Source organism: Artibeus jamaicensis, unplaced genomic scaffold, assembly GCF_021234435.1.
Source record: "Artibeus jamaicensis isolate MK-2021 breed Jamaican fruit bat unplaced genomic scaffold, CSHL_Jam_final contig_723, whole genome shotgun sequence".
In the NCBI taxonomy this organism is placed as follows: domain Eukaryota; kingdom Metazoa; phylum Chordata; class Mammalia; order Chiroptera; family Phyllostomidae; genus Artibeus; species Artibeus jamaicensis.
In genome coordinates, this window is record NW_026521938.1 from 1,465,979 (window position 1) to 1,479,219 (window position 13,241).

The following is a 13,241-nucleotide window of genomic DNA, read 5'->3' on the forward strand; positions in this document are numbered from 1 at the left end:
ATATTTGTTGGTCCTCAAAGCCCTCCTGGAGGCCAAAGAGTGGAAGTCAGTATTTAGACTTCTTGTACCTTCGGCCATGCAACTTGGGATTAATCTTAAGATTATGGAACATTTTTATGATTAAAGGAACATAGTGCACTTAATGGGCCTCAGTTTCCTCCTGTGTAAAATATGGGTGAACAGCCACTTTTATCCCGGCCTTGGTGCTCATTTCAAAGGCAGTAGCTATACCACCAGTTATCTCCCGTGGGTGCCATGCACAGGCCAGACACCTCACACCTGCCCTGGGTGCTTCTGAAAAATAAATGAAGCTTTTCTGATCCCCCATATCAGCTGCAGTCCACACAGACTCCTTCTAGGACAATGTGGCTTCAGGGCTTCCCATATGGATTCCCCAGCGTGGCATCTCTGGGTGATCCTAAAACTCCCCCAGTCTCACTTCACTACATGAAATGAATGGAGGCACAAACCACGGGCCTTTTGAGAATCAACGGAGGTAATAAAATTCTGTGCACACTTCCAGGTACTTGTATGACAGGATTTGCTTTTTGATTATTTTCTTAATTCAGCTGCATCCTGTGAGTTAATAAATAACTTACTGTATTTCTTGGGGAATTGAAGGATCAGGAAGAAAGGGGTTTTTCCAAGGTCAGAGCAGACAAATGTCAGATCCAGAATGCTGGATTCAATCTCAGAATCCTGATGGTAGAACTCTTGATGTTCTCTCTTGTGGTGTATTAAGGCCTCAGTGCAGGGCAGGGAGACAGTAAAGACTGCTGAAATGGGAAACTCAGGTGTTGCTGCTGTTTTCATTGTTGAAATTACGATTTTTCTGCATTTTTCTGATGTCTTAGTGGGGTTAACATCTGCCTCACAGCATTCATGGGGATCCTCTCTGATTTCCAGCGATGTCTCCAGGGAAAACGATGTTGACCCTTGGCTGCATTTTGTCTACTGCCTTTTGAGGACAGCGGGAGGTGATACCTGGGACATATTGAGAAGTAATGCTGGAGACCTATCGTATTGTTATCTCCCTGGTGGAGTGTTCACCTCTTCATACAGGAAACTCAGTGCCTGCTTGATCCTTTTCTTTGTCCAGGACTGGGTGGAAGAGACAATGGTGCTCACCATGTATTCCATGCAGCCACGATCATTTCCAGCAACTTCATCCTCCTTTCCAGTGTCTCAATGTCTGCACCAGGGATCGTTGGGTAGGAACATGATCCTTCTGAACACAAACCCTCATCAGCTGCCCAGTACACTCTGGTCACAACTGATATTCGTTCTCCTGATTGCTCAAAATAGGCCAATTGGCCAAATCAGGTTGAATCTATGCCTCCACAGCCCAGTTAGCAGAGTATATAACTTGTGGGATTTTTTAGAGAAGAGGGTGGGTGCTGAGCATCCTTTGTGATATTTGCGATCTGCTTCCATGACATTTTCTTAACAATTCACTTAAAGTCACCAGGGGGCAGGCATGTATTCCCTGAAAATAGACCCTTTTCTGCCATTTCCCTCACTGGGGTCAGTAGAATGTCTTGGATTAGGTTTGAATCTCTAAAGCCTTTCTGTTATTGGTTTTCCATTTTTAACAGAGGGAGCAGTACTGAGCAGCATTTGTGAGTGACCTTGGACTTTAGAGCATTATTTTGATGTCATTGCATTTTCACAGTAACCTGTCACTTAGTCATAAATCAAGGTCAAATACAATTTTATTATTATTATAGAGATACAAGTATACTTTTTAGTATTCAATCTATGTAACACAAATTAAGTGTCCATCCTGTTAAAGAGAATAATAACCATGGGAACAGCTATGGTCCCCTAAGCAGAGATGAGGTGTCAGTTCATTTGAAGGCTCAATTCAAAATCTCCTCAATGAATTCTAACATCATCCCCACACTTTAGCTTGCAGTTTCTTTAAGTGCTTGATTGTATCACTGTTTGTATTTTACAACGTTTATTGACAGGCTTTTCAAGTGTGTCTTGGTTTGTCAAAAAATATTCCTGAATATGTTCCTAAACCTATTGCACTGACAGTGCGATACCATGTCACCTGTGAATCAATACTTATGTCTGTAACACACAAGTTCTCTTTTGTTATGGTAATTACAATACCATTTTCACATTAACAAAAATTACAATAACTCACAATTTATTTCTGCCAGTTTTTTCAAGAATTTATTGACATTTAGATTACAAGTAAATAGACACCCATTTATGTTTATATTATGCTTTTTTATTTTCAAAAGTTTAGCCTATTTTCTTATGACATACTTGTCATATGTAAAATTGGGTAATTGGATTGTTATATAGTAAAATTTACAGATTTCTCCATGTGTGCATACCCCCATTTATTGAGATATGCTTTATTATGCTTGAGAGATGTGTTCTCGTCAACAGAAGTGCAAGACCCTCTCCTTGAACAAAGATTGCATGCTACTTAATGAAGGCTCAGATAATGGTTTGCCTTTTGCAATCAATAAAGTATTTTTACAGTATGATATGTATATTTTTATTTTTGTACTAGTGCTGTTGCATGTTTAATAGACTGCAGTATGCACTGGGGAACAAACAAATGAGTAACTAGCATTATTAGTATGCGCAGTTGGATCGTGTGAACCTATACATGCCATTTCTGTGCTGAATTCCTGTAATTGCGTATCTTTGATGTCTTCATCTTGTACTCCATGGTTTGCAAAAAAAAACAAGTGATAATTTAAGTCAGAGGCATCCAATCAAATCAGTGCGGAATCTAGTCACACTTTTGCACAGGCAGAGATAAGACTTTTGGCTGTATGAGGCACAAATGCACTTAAGAATCAGTGGATATTTTTTATATTAACTTTGAAAAGCAGGTTCAACTAAGGCAGAATACATAGCTTCAAGGACTTGAGCAACCTCCCCTCAACCACGTTCAGCCTGAAGAAATCACACGTCACAAGCCCTGAATCAAAGGTTTTGCGCGTCTACTGGAAACTTCCTCACTCCAGAAATGATGTTCACTGGGGCGCCACAGTGAATACACTTAGTATTCTCTATATTCCTATGGTGTAAGTCCGCAAAACACTCCTAGAGACAACTGTGGAAATACAGGATCCCGGTTTGGAGAGTAAGAACTACATTACCCAAAAGGCACGCTTCTAATAGCAGGATGATGAGCCAATAAAAACTCAGAGAAGCATTTCCTTTGCGCTCCACTGTGGGGCGGGACTTCCGTGGCTTTCAGTGCCTGGCATTTCTGTGCCCTCAGTTTCATTATTACGTGTTCAGTATCTTCTGACCAGAATGTCGATCGTAGAAGGTGCCAGTGTAGGGGTCACCACAGTAGGTGTGAGGGACAGTGACGCTGCTCGCGTGTCTGGCGCCAGGACTGTGACAGGCGCCCCAACAACAGCGACACCCCGGTGGCCCGCCGCTCCCGCCCTGCTCCGCCCACGGAGTCCGGTGGCGGCGGCCGAGCAGAGGCGCCCGGCTGAGGTGAGTACGCGTCCCCCTGGCCTTCCGTGCTCAGCCCGCCGAGCTCTGCAGCCCGGGTGCGGGGCGCCCGTAGAGTTCTGCATCCAGGCCCCGGCCTCCGGGACGTGAGGCGCTGGTGGGTGACACATCGCGTGACGCGGTGGAGGCGGTGACGGGTTGAGGGGCCGACGGCGGTTGTCTCACTCAACCTCCAACACGCCGGGGGTGATCTGCCCTCGACATTCCTAAAATTTCCCTTGTCAAACAACCTTCAGGTGCTTGACTGGCCCAGGAAGGTTTGAAGGGCAAATCGGTGTGAGACTAAAGCAAGTTTTATTCGGGTAGAAAAAAAAGAAAGAAGCCAGCATGGGTGCCACTGGGAGGGAAGCAAAATCAGTGCCTCTGAGTGGACTCGGGCCAGCCAGAGGGAGGAGAGCGAGTGCTGAGATAATTTGGGGGATTTTACCTGCTTCCAAGGGTGGGGACTTCCGTCTCCAAGCTCTGTCGTGTCAAGTTCTGAGTGTGCCTCCTCGGTCGGGAGGGGTCCCCGTAGTTCCCATCCGTGATTGACGCAGGGGCTTCCTGCCTTTCACTGTTTCCCTTTGTTGGTGCCCAGAGGTAGGGCCTCCGGTGAGAGACCCGGGTTCCCAGTCCTCCTGCCCCTGTCAGGATTTTTGCCTTCTTTCCGTTCTGCCTGCGTTAGTGGACCACTCTGACACATCAGAGCGTCCTGTGGAAGCCATATGCCAAGTTCATGGGTGATTTCAGAGGGATGGCTGTGGTGTGGAGCGGGAGGTGGCAGAGCTGAGGGAGTGAACCTGGGTGTGAAGATGTAAAGGAGGTAGAGGTCACACAGGGTGTGCACAGCTAGAGGAAGTGTGAGTTGGTGGTCCTGGGTACCTGGTGTGGGGATTTAAGGGTGATGCGTAAGCCCGTGGTTGATTGTGTCTTGGCATAAGCTGGGAGACTCAGTGCAGTTGCTGAGCAGGAGGGATGGAAACCTTCAAGTCTGGACCGGAGCAAAGGTGCTACTTATCTGCTGCACATCCCATTTTTGCTGCTGTTGCTGAGGCAGTAAGAGTGTTGAATGAGACTGTGATGAGACAGGAGGCAGCACTGAGGCCAAGGGCTGGTGTCTTCTCTGAACTGAGGGTCCTGGAAGGGTGTGGGTGTGGGTAAACTTTATACGGAGTAGAATTAGGGGGTTTCTCAGACAGACTGTTTCTGATTCATTTGTGTTAATTTTGACAGGATGTCGTGACGTTTGAGGATGTCACGGTGTATTTCTCCAGGACAGAATGGCGCCTCCTTGATGAGGCTCAGAGACTCCTGTACCTTGATGTGATGCTGGAGAACTTTGCTCTTATATCTTCTCTGGGTAAGACACTCAGTTGTAGCGTACTCTGTTTTGGCATGTCTGCACCCCCCTTTCTTCAGGCTTCTAGTTGCCTCTTCTATTCTATGCTCTAAGGGTCCTGAACCGACTTGCACCCAGGAAGCAATGGACAACAGTGGCTTGTCTTGAGCTTACCCCTGATCCTGTCTCCAGAGGTCCTTCTTTTTCTGTCATTGCCTCACATTTTAATAAACTAACCCTTGCTTTCAAACAAAAGGTGGGGAAGGGGACCTAATGTTCACCAGTGACCTGGACTAGGCTTTTTATTTCCCGTGCTCTTCATTACTCAGAGGTTGCTCTGTCCTCATATGTGGACTGCGTACACTGTTAGCCTCCCCAGTTTTCTGCGTAGAACCTGGACTTGGCAGGACTGGCTTGTCTGCACTGCCCCCTTCTCTTTTTGTTACCCCAATACCTGCTGTTCTGAGCCCTCATAGAAAAGTATTTGAGGTCATCAGCGTTGCCAGAAGCCTAACAGATTTCACACTGATAGGTGAGGAAAAATATTTTTTATCTTTTTGTTGATTATATATTTATATTTACTTATATTTATCTGAGGATGCTTATTGACTATTAAAGAGAGAGAGAGAGTAAGGGACTGAGAAAGAGAAACATCAGTGTGACAGGAAAGCATCAGAGCATCCATCAGTCACCTCCCATTCTCACCCTGACTTGAGATTAAATCCACAAATTTACTATACCAGACAGTTCTCCTGCTAACAGAACCACTCTGCCAAGGCTGGATAAAGTATTTTGTAAATATTTATTAGTTCTGTTTTCTCAAAGGGGTAGCAAAGTTTAATAATTCCTTATTGCTTTTGAACAGGATGATCTACCCATTGTTGAAAGCAGAATATTTTATTGACCAGTACTGCTACATTGCATTTTCTGCCTTCAAATCTCATATTGTCCTGATGTACTTAAGTGCTCTGTGGTTGGGTGCATAGTAATTAAAATAGTTACTTTCTTAATTAATTCTCTCATTTATCATTTTAGGTTGAACTTTTGTCTTGTGGCAGTCTTTGAACTTGTCTTTTTTGTCTGATAGAATTTCCTGTACCCCTGCTCAATTTGGTATTATTTGTACAGACTATTTTTTACATCTCCTTACTTTCACCTAATTTTGTCCATAAACATTCAGTGAGTCTGTTGGAGGCAGCATGTATTGTGTCCTGTGTTTTTTGGTTTTTTTTTTAATACAAAAGAAGCCCAGCCAGGCCTCAAATTATTTTTCAGTTATTTATTTTTTATAAATGTAAAAAATTTTAAGTTGACATACATTATTATGTTAGTTTCATGTGTGTACCCCAATGACTAAACATTATGTAACTTATTAAGTGACCATCTTAATAAATCCTGCACCCATCTGAACCCATACATAGTTATTAGAATATTGTTAAATATATTCCCAAGGCTGTACTTTACATCCCCATGACTATTTGGTAACTGCCTATTTGTTCTTAATCTCTTCACCCTTTTCACCCATCATGATAATTTTTATAAGCATTTATTTGAGCCAAACTGATCTCAACGCCCAAAAAGCAGAATCTCAAATGCAATTTCTGTTTGTCTTGTGTTTTTTTAATCCCTGTAGTCACTTTATCTCTCTCTTTTTTTTTAAAGATTTTATTTATTTATTTTTAGAGAGGGCAAAGGGAGGGAGAAAGAGAGGGAGAGAAACATCAATGTGTGGTTGCCTCTCATGCACCCCTAACTGGGGACCTGGCCCGCAACCCAGGCATGTGCCCTGATTGGGAATCAACCCGTGACCCTTTGCTTTGCAGGCCTGTGCTCAATCCACTGGGATACCCAGCCAGGTGTTTCATTCCTTTTTATGATTTTTGTTCCCATATTTGTTTATTCATTATGTTGAATTGCACGTGTATTTTCTTGTACCTCAGTGAGGTTTTTAAAACTTATTATTTGCATGTTTGTCTGGCAGTGTGTATGCCTCCATTATTTGGTAGTTAAGTTTAAAATTGTGATTTTTTTCCCCTTATTTCTTTTTGCTTAGTGTGATGTCTGAGGATTGGGTGAAACACTTACCTTTTAAGACCTTATGGACCAAGTCTGTTAGAGCAGCAATTTTTATTTTAAAAACTTTATTTATTTATTTATTTTGAGAGAGGTTTAGGAAGGGAGAAAAACATCAGTGTGCTTGAGAAACATCAGTTGGTTGCATCTCACACACCCCAATTTGGGGTCTTGCCTGCAATCCAGGCTTGTGCCAGGAGCTGGATTTCAGTGGGCAACATTTCTGTTCACAGGCTGGTGCTGAACCCACTGATGAGATTAGCCAGGGTGAGGCATACTTTTATCTGCCTGTGGATACAAAGGTACTTAGTAGGTTATATGTTGTGTTTTAGGTGAAGACACATTTCATTTCCCATTACCTTGCTGGCCCATCAGCTGAGGTCAGAGTAGTAAGAACTGTAGGCATTGCCTGTGGCCAGGGTAGCGGATGTGTAAGTGTTTAGCGATCTCCACTGCAGTTTTTGGTGGCAAAGATTGCTGGGGAAATACTGATGTTATTCTTTCATAAGTGATGTTGTGAGCAAGGGGATTCCTCTTGATTATCCATGCTGACAAACTCTACAGGTTCCTTTGAGATTAAATCTGTGAAGAGTTTGCAGATATTACAGAGAATCCTGAAGTTCTCCCTGGCAAAGGTTGCATTGGTCTTCACAAAATGGCTACTAAGGTCCAAGGTAGCATATGCACAGTGGCTTGGAGAGGAAGCTCTCACCATTCTTCTGAATCTAAACATCTTTGTTAACCCAGTCTCTCCTGCAGTCCTCTGTGCAGTTCTTTGTTTTATGCTTCGCTTTATGGTTTGTTGGAAAAAAGTGGTGCCTTAAGCATTTGCCCTTTTCCTCAGTGGCTGCTTTTTATCATGGATAACTGTCTAATCGTTGTTGAAGGGGGTTAAATATTTCTATTTTTTCTTCTTCCATCTTGCTGTCATCACTCATGTAGATCTTTTTCCTTCGGAGTGTTTGACTTGTGCTACGACAGTGCTGGTTATGCATCACTTCTGTTTTCTCTTACAAGTTACATCATCACTATTTGATGTAATTGCTCTACTTGGAGGGAAGTGGAAGAGTTCTTCGTGTAGCCCAAGTGGGGCTGGATTCCAGCCATGACAGGATGGGGTCAGAGGAGCTCTGGTGTTGGTGAATGGCAGTCAAGGAGAATTTGATTCCAAGGTTTTATTAAAACATAATGAGGAACCTATTCTGTTTAACTGTATTTTGTCACCATTGCCAGTGGCCACACTTTAATTAACTTGTCCATTTCCAGTGTTGGCACACTGCCAGTTCGTTACTTTTAATAGTTGTCATTTCTACTCCGACTTCCAGCTGTGGATAATTTCAGCATCTCTAACCTCTATACCACAACTATTTCTCTGAGGAGTCTTTTTGGTGTGCTCTCCAACTTTGCTCAATGACTGTAGCACCATGATGTGTGCACGTGCCTCTATATAAACCTTGCACGGCATCTGCTCTGCTGTGGCTGATTTTCATCGTTATGGGCACATTCACATCCTCCACACAGCCTGACATTGCCAGCAGGAAGGCTTTTGCAGGCAGCTGTCTGCAGTGGAATGACCTTTAAACCCTGCCTCTGTTCCTGGTGGCCCGTCCTATCGTAGTGTCTTTCGTTTACTGAAGTTCCTCATTATTTATTGACCTTACTGGCCTAGTAATGCACAATAACCCCTTGCTCAGTGTCCATCTTGCTTGTCTTAGAAATTTTTCACATGGAATCGTAACTAGATATGACAGATACAGTCTGTGATGAGAAAACCCCTTCCTTAGAGTTCAGTATTTACTTTACCAGCATTTGTTTCTGTTCAGGTTGCTGCTGTGGAGCAGAGGATGTGCAGGCACCCAGTGAGCAGAATATTTCTGTCAGAGTCTCACAGTCGAAGAATCCCAAGGCAGCTTCGTCTTCCCAGAAGAGCCACCCCTGTGAGAGATGTGCGCCGGTCTTGAGAGACATTTTCCTTCTGGTTGACCAGCAGGGAACACAACCCAGCTCAACACTGCTGCAGTGTGGGGCATGTGCAAAACCGTTTTATTTCAGTGCACAGAGTCACCAGCAACAGGAACAGGACACTACAGAGAATGGTTTCATAAGCAGTGTGGACATTGTCTCACTTGGAAAGAGCTGCAATTCCCATATGACATGGAATCCTTGTACCTCTAGTCAGGTTGGAAAAGACTTCACCATGACCTCAGGACATCTTGAGCAACAGGATACTGACACCATGTACAGGGCAAACAAAATCTCTCAGTCTGGAATGACTTGTCAAAAGTCTGGAATGACAAGTACAAAATACTATTATAACCCAGGAGAATGCAAGGAAGCTTTTGGCTTTCATGACACACTTGTTGAAGATAAGAATGTCATTACAGGAGCACAGTGCTTTGTGTGTTGTGAATGTGGGAAATCTTTTACCAATATCTCTGACCTCCATAACCATCAGAGAGTTCACATTCCAGAAAGGCCTTATGAGTGTAGTGAATGCGGGAAATCTTATACCTGGAGCTCTGCCCTCCGTAGACATCAGAGAGATCACATTGGAGAAAGGCCTTATGAATGTGGTGAATGTGGTAAATCTTTTCCCATAAGCTCTGCTCTTCGTAATCATCAGAGAGTTCACAGTGGAGAAAGGCCTTATGAGTGTAGTGAATGTGGTAAATCTTATACTAGTAGTTCTGACCTCCATAGACATCAGAGAGTTCACACTGGAGAAAGGCCTTATGAGTGCAGTGAATGTGGGAAATCATTTACTAGGAGCTCTAACCTTCATAAGCATCACAGAGTTCACACTGGAGAAAGGCCTTATGAGTGCAGTGAATGTGGAAAATCTTATACCAGGAGCTCTGCCCTTCGTAACCATCACAGACTTCACACTGGAGAAAGGCCTTATGAGTGTGGAGAATGTGGGAAATCTTTTACAATTAGCTCTGTTCTTCGTAATCATCAGAGAGTTCACACTGGAGAAAGGCCTTATGAGTGCAGTGAGTGTGGAAAATCTTTTACTTGGAGCTCTGCCCTTTTTAATCATCAGAGAGTTCACACTGGAGAAAGGCCTTATGAGTGCAGCGATTGTTCAAAATCATTTCCCAGTAGCTCTCTTCTGCGTTATCATCAGAGAGTTCACTCTGGAGAAAGGCCTTATGCGTGTGGTGAATGTGGGAAATCTTTTTCTAGTAACTTTGCCCTTCGCTGTCATCAGAGAGTTCACACTGGAGAAAAGCCTTATGAATGCAGTGAATGTAAGAAATGTTTTAGACAAAGCTCTGCCCTTTTTCAGCACTATCGGGTTCATTCGGCAGAGAAACCTGTATGAGTGTGGTTAATGTGGAAAAACATATGAGTAGCTCTGCCTTTTGTCATCACAGAGGAATTCACACTGGATAAAGTGTTTTTAAGTTTAGTGAATGGGGGACATCTTTGACATGTGGCACTTGTCTCCATTAGCATCAGAGACTTCACACAAAAGAAAGGCCCTATGTGTGCAGTGAATGTGGGTAATCTCTTATCTGTAGCATTAACCTTCATTGTCATCAGTGAGTTCACCCAGGAGAATGGCCTTATAGCTGTAGTGATATGGGATTTCTTTTTAATCATTAACCTTTTTATATTCTATGAAACTTCACACTGGAGGAAGGCCTTATGATTGCAGTGATTGTGAGAAATCCTTTAGCGTATACCTCCATGTCATCAGGGAGTTGACACTGAGGAATGGCCTTAAGTTCCAGTAAATGTGGGAGGTCTTTGTTGCATCAGTAAATTCTGTTATTATGAGAGAGTCTGCATCATAGAAATGCCATTTGAGTCCTTTGAATGTGGAGAATCTTTTACCAGTATCCATGGCCTTTGTTGTCATCAGAAAATTCACAATGACTCAGTTCTTATAAGTTAAGAAAATTTGGGAAATCTTATATTTCTAGACATTTCCTTTGTATTTTGTCGGAGGTCAGAAAGCTGATAGGCTTTATATATACATGCAATGTGAGGAAATTTTTTCTTGTAACACTAAGCTCCATTATATTCAGAGATTTAACCCTAGGTAAAGGCCTTAAGAATACAGAGAATGTGGGAAATTCTTTAATTATCATTTTTCTTTTCTTATCAGAGAGTTTACACAAGGTTAGGCCTTATGGGGACATCAAATGTGGGAAATCTTTTACCTCATTGTCATGGCCACCTTAATCACACAATTCACGTTGGTTAAAGGCTTCAAGTATGACATGGACTTGGGAAATATTTAGCCATAAGTCTACACCCTTTTGACATTGGAGAGTTCTCATGGTGTAAATGGTTAGATTTTAGGAAGTGTATTATTTTTTTTTCTGTGTAATGACACAGTAGAAAACTTTCTGAGGAAATGTCCATGTTTAATTTTGTATGTTCACAGTGTGGACGTGTCTCAGAATTTTAATGTTTAAATTTTGAAGAACCTAACAAAGTACTATCTAAAGTAATTGTGCCTTTATGCATATTTAAGTCATAGTGTTTAAGGGTTGTATCATGACTCTAACAAAATCTTTATCTGTTTAATTTTTAGGAATTTTAGCTTTTATATGTTCATGTTCTCTCTGTTGTTTTAGTTGCATTTCTCTAAACATTTATGCTGAGCATTTTTGCAGGTGTGTATATACTACTGATATGTTTTTAGTAAATTGTGTGTTGACATAATTTACCTATTTTTTTATTAATTTGGGCTACTCTCCTTTAACAAATAGGATAGTGAAACAGCAAAGACATATGTTATAATATTACTCATTTTCACTCCTTGAATAACAAGTAATTTTCACTTTGTGGAATAATTGAGTTTTTTTGAGGGGGGAATAATTGTTTCAATATTGTAAAGTAATTCCAAATTATTTGGATTTTTTTGCTGTACAAAATGTAATCGGTACATACCGTATACGTTAAAGAACAATAATCTGCATTATTAACTCAATTCATTGCTTTTGTAAGTTCAAACATTTAGTAATATAATAAAAAGGCTTGCTTTTTAGTGTCAACCCATTTTCATGGTCTGTCATCTGGGGTTTACTGGGCCGCAGCAGGGCTTGAAGGTGAACAGGCAGGAAGAGGATGAATGAGTATTAGTTGGGCCTCAAAACCCACCTGGAAGGCAAAAAGAAGAGATCAGCGATTAACACTCCCTAGACCTTGGGCCATGCAATAGGCTTTTAAATGTTAGATTTTTCTCTTCTGATTAGGTATTTTTCAAGTATATTTTTTGATTATGCTATTACATTTGTCCAATTTTTCTCTTTCCCTTTATAATCCTTCACCCTGTACCTGCCTTCCCTCCAGCATTACCCCCCGGGGCCCAGCTTAGTGCATGTCCATGCCTCATACATATAGGTTCTTCGGCTTCTCTATTTCCCATACTATTCTTAACTCCCCCGTCTACTTTATACCCACCAATTATGCTTCTTATTCCCTGTACTTTATCCCCAATTCTCCCCCTTCCCCTCCCCACTGATGTCTTTCCATGTGATCTATTTCTGTGATTCTGTTTCTATTCTAGTTGTTTGCTTCGTTTTGGGGTTTTTTAGATTCACTTGTTGATAGTTTTGAGTTTGCTGTCCTTTTACTGTTCATAGTTTTGATCTTTTTCTTAGATTAGAAGCTTGGTGATGATGAATTCCTTTGACTTGACCTTATCTGGGAAGCACTTTATTTGCCCTTCTGAATGATAGCTTTGCTGGATAGATTAATCTTGGATGTAGGTCCTTACCTTTCATGACTTCGAATACCTCTTTCTGGCCCCTACTTGCCTATAAGGTTTCTTTTAAGAAATCAGCTGATAGTCTTTTTTTTTTTTAAAGATTTTATTTTATTTATTTGTAGATAGAGGGGAAGGGAGAGAGATAAAGAATGGGAAGAAACATCAATGTGTGGTTGCCTTTTGTGTGCTCCCTACTGGGGACCTGGTTCACAGCCCAGGTCCGTCTCTTGGTAAGCAACTCCTGGTAGGCACTTCTTCTCTTAGTTTTGTTATTATCTGGTCATATTCTTCTGGTCACAAAATTGAATGGAGAAGATGCCAGAGTGGTGGTCATGGCAGCAGGAGGGAACTCCAGCGAGGATACTTGGGCGACTGGATCCAGGGCCGGGACAGAGTCCCCAGTACAAGGGACCCAGGGCACACTTGCAGCAGCCCCGTTACATCGCCCACAAAGTGTTTGGCTGCAGCCTTTCTGAGTTGCCCTGCTGAGGTGAGTGTGCATCCTCCAGCTTTTCTCCCTCACCCCACTGAACCCTACAGCCTGGGTGTGGGGTGCCTATCACACCCTGTAGCCCAGCCCCTGGTGTCCTGGACAGTAAGGTGCTCCTGGCTGAGTTGGTGTGATGG

The 13,241-nt window shown here is 42.4% G+C and overlaps 1 protein-coding gene across 1 annotated transcript; it reads left to right on the top strand.

The window, feature by feature from the left end:
• The first annotated feature begins 3,219 nt into the window (after nt 1-3,219).
• On the top strand, nt 3,220-12,042 carry LOC119053153 (zinc finger protein 211-like). The gene is made up of 3 exons (XM_037150637.2): nt 3,220-3,480; nt 4,711-4,837; nt 8,713-12,042. Exons 1-3 carry the CDS (start codon nt 3,289-3,291, stop codon nt 10,212-10,214), a joined length of 1,821 nt encoding a protein of 606 aa, XP_037006532.2. The 5' UTR covers nt 3,220-3,288; the 3' UTR covers nt 10,215-12,042.
• Nucleotides 12,043-13,241: the final 1,199 nt, after the last annotated feature.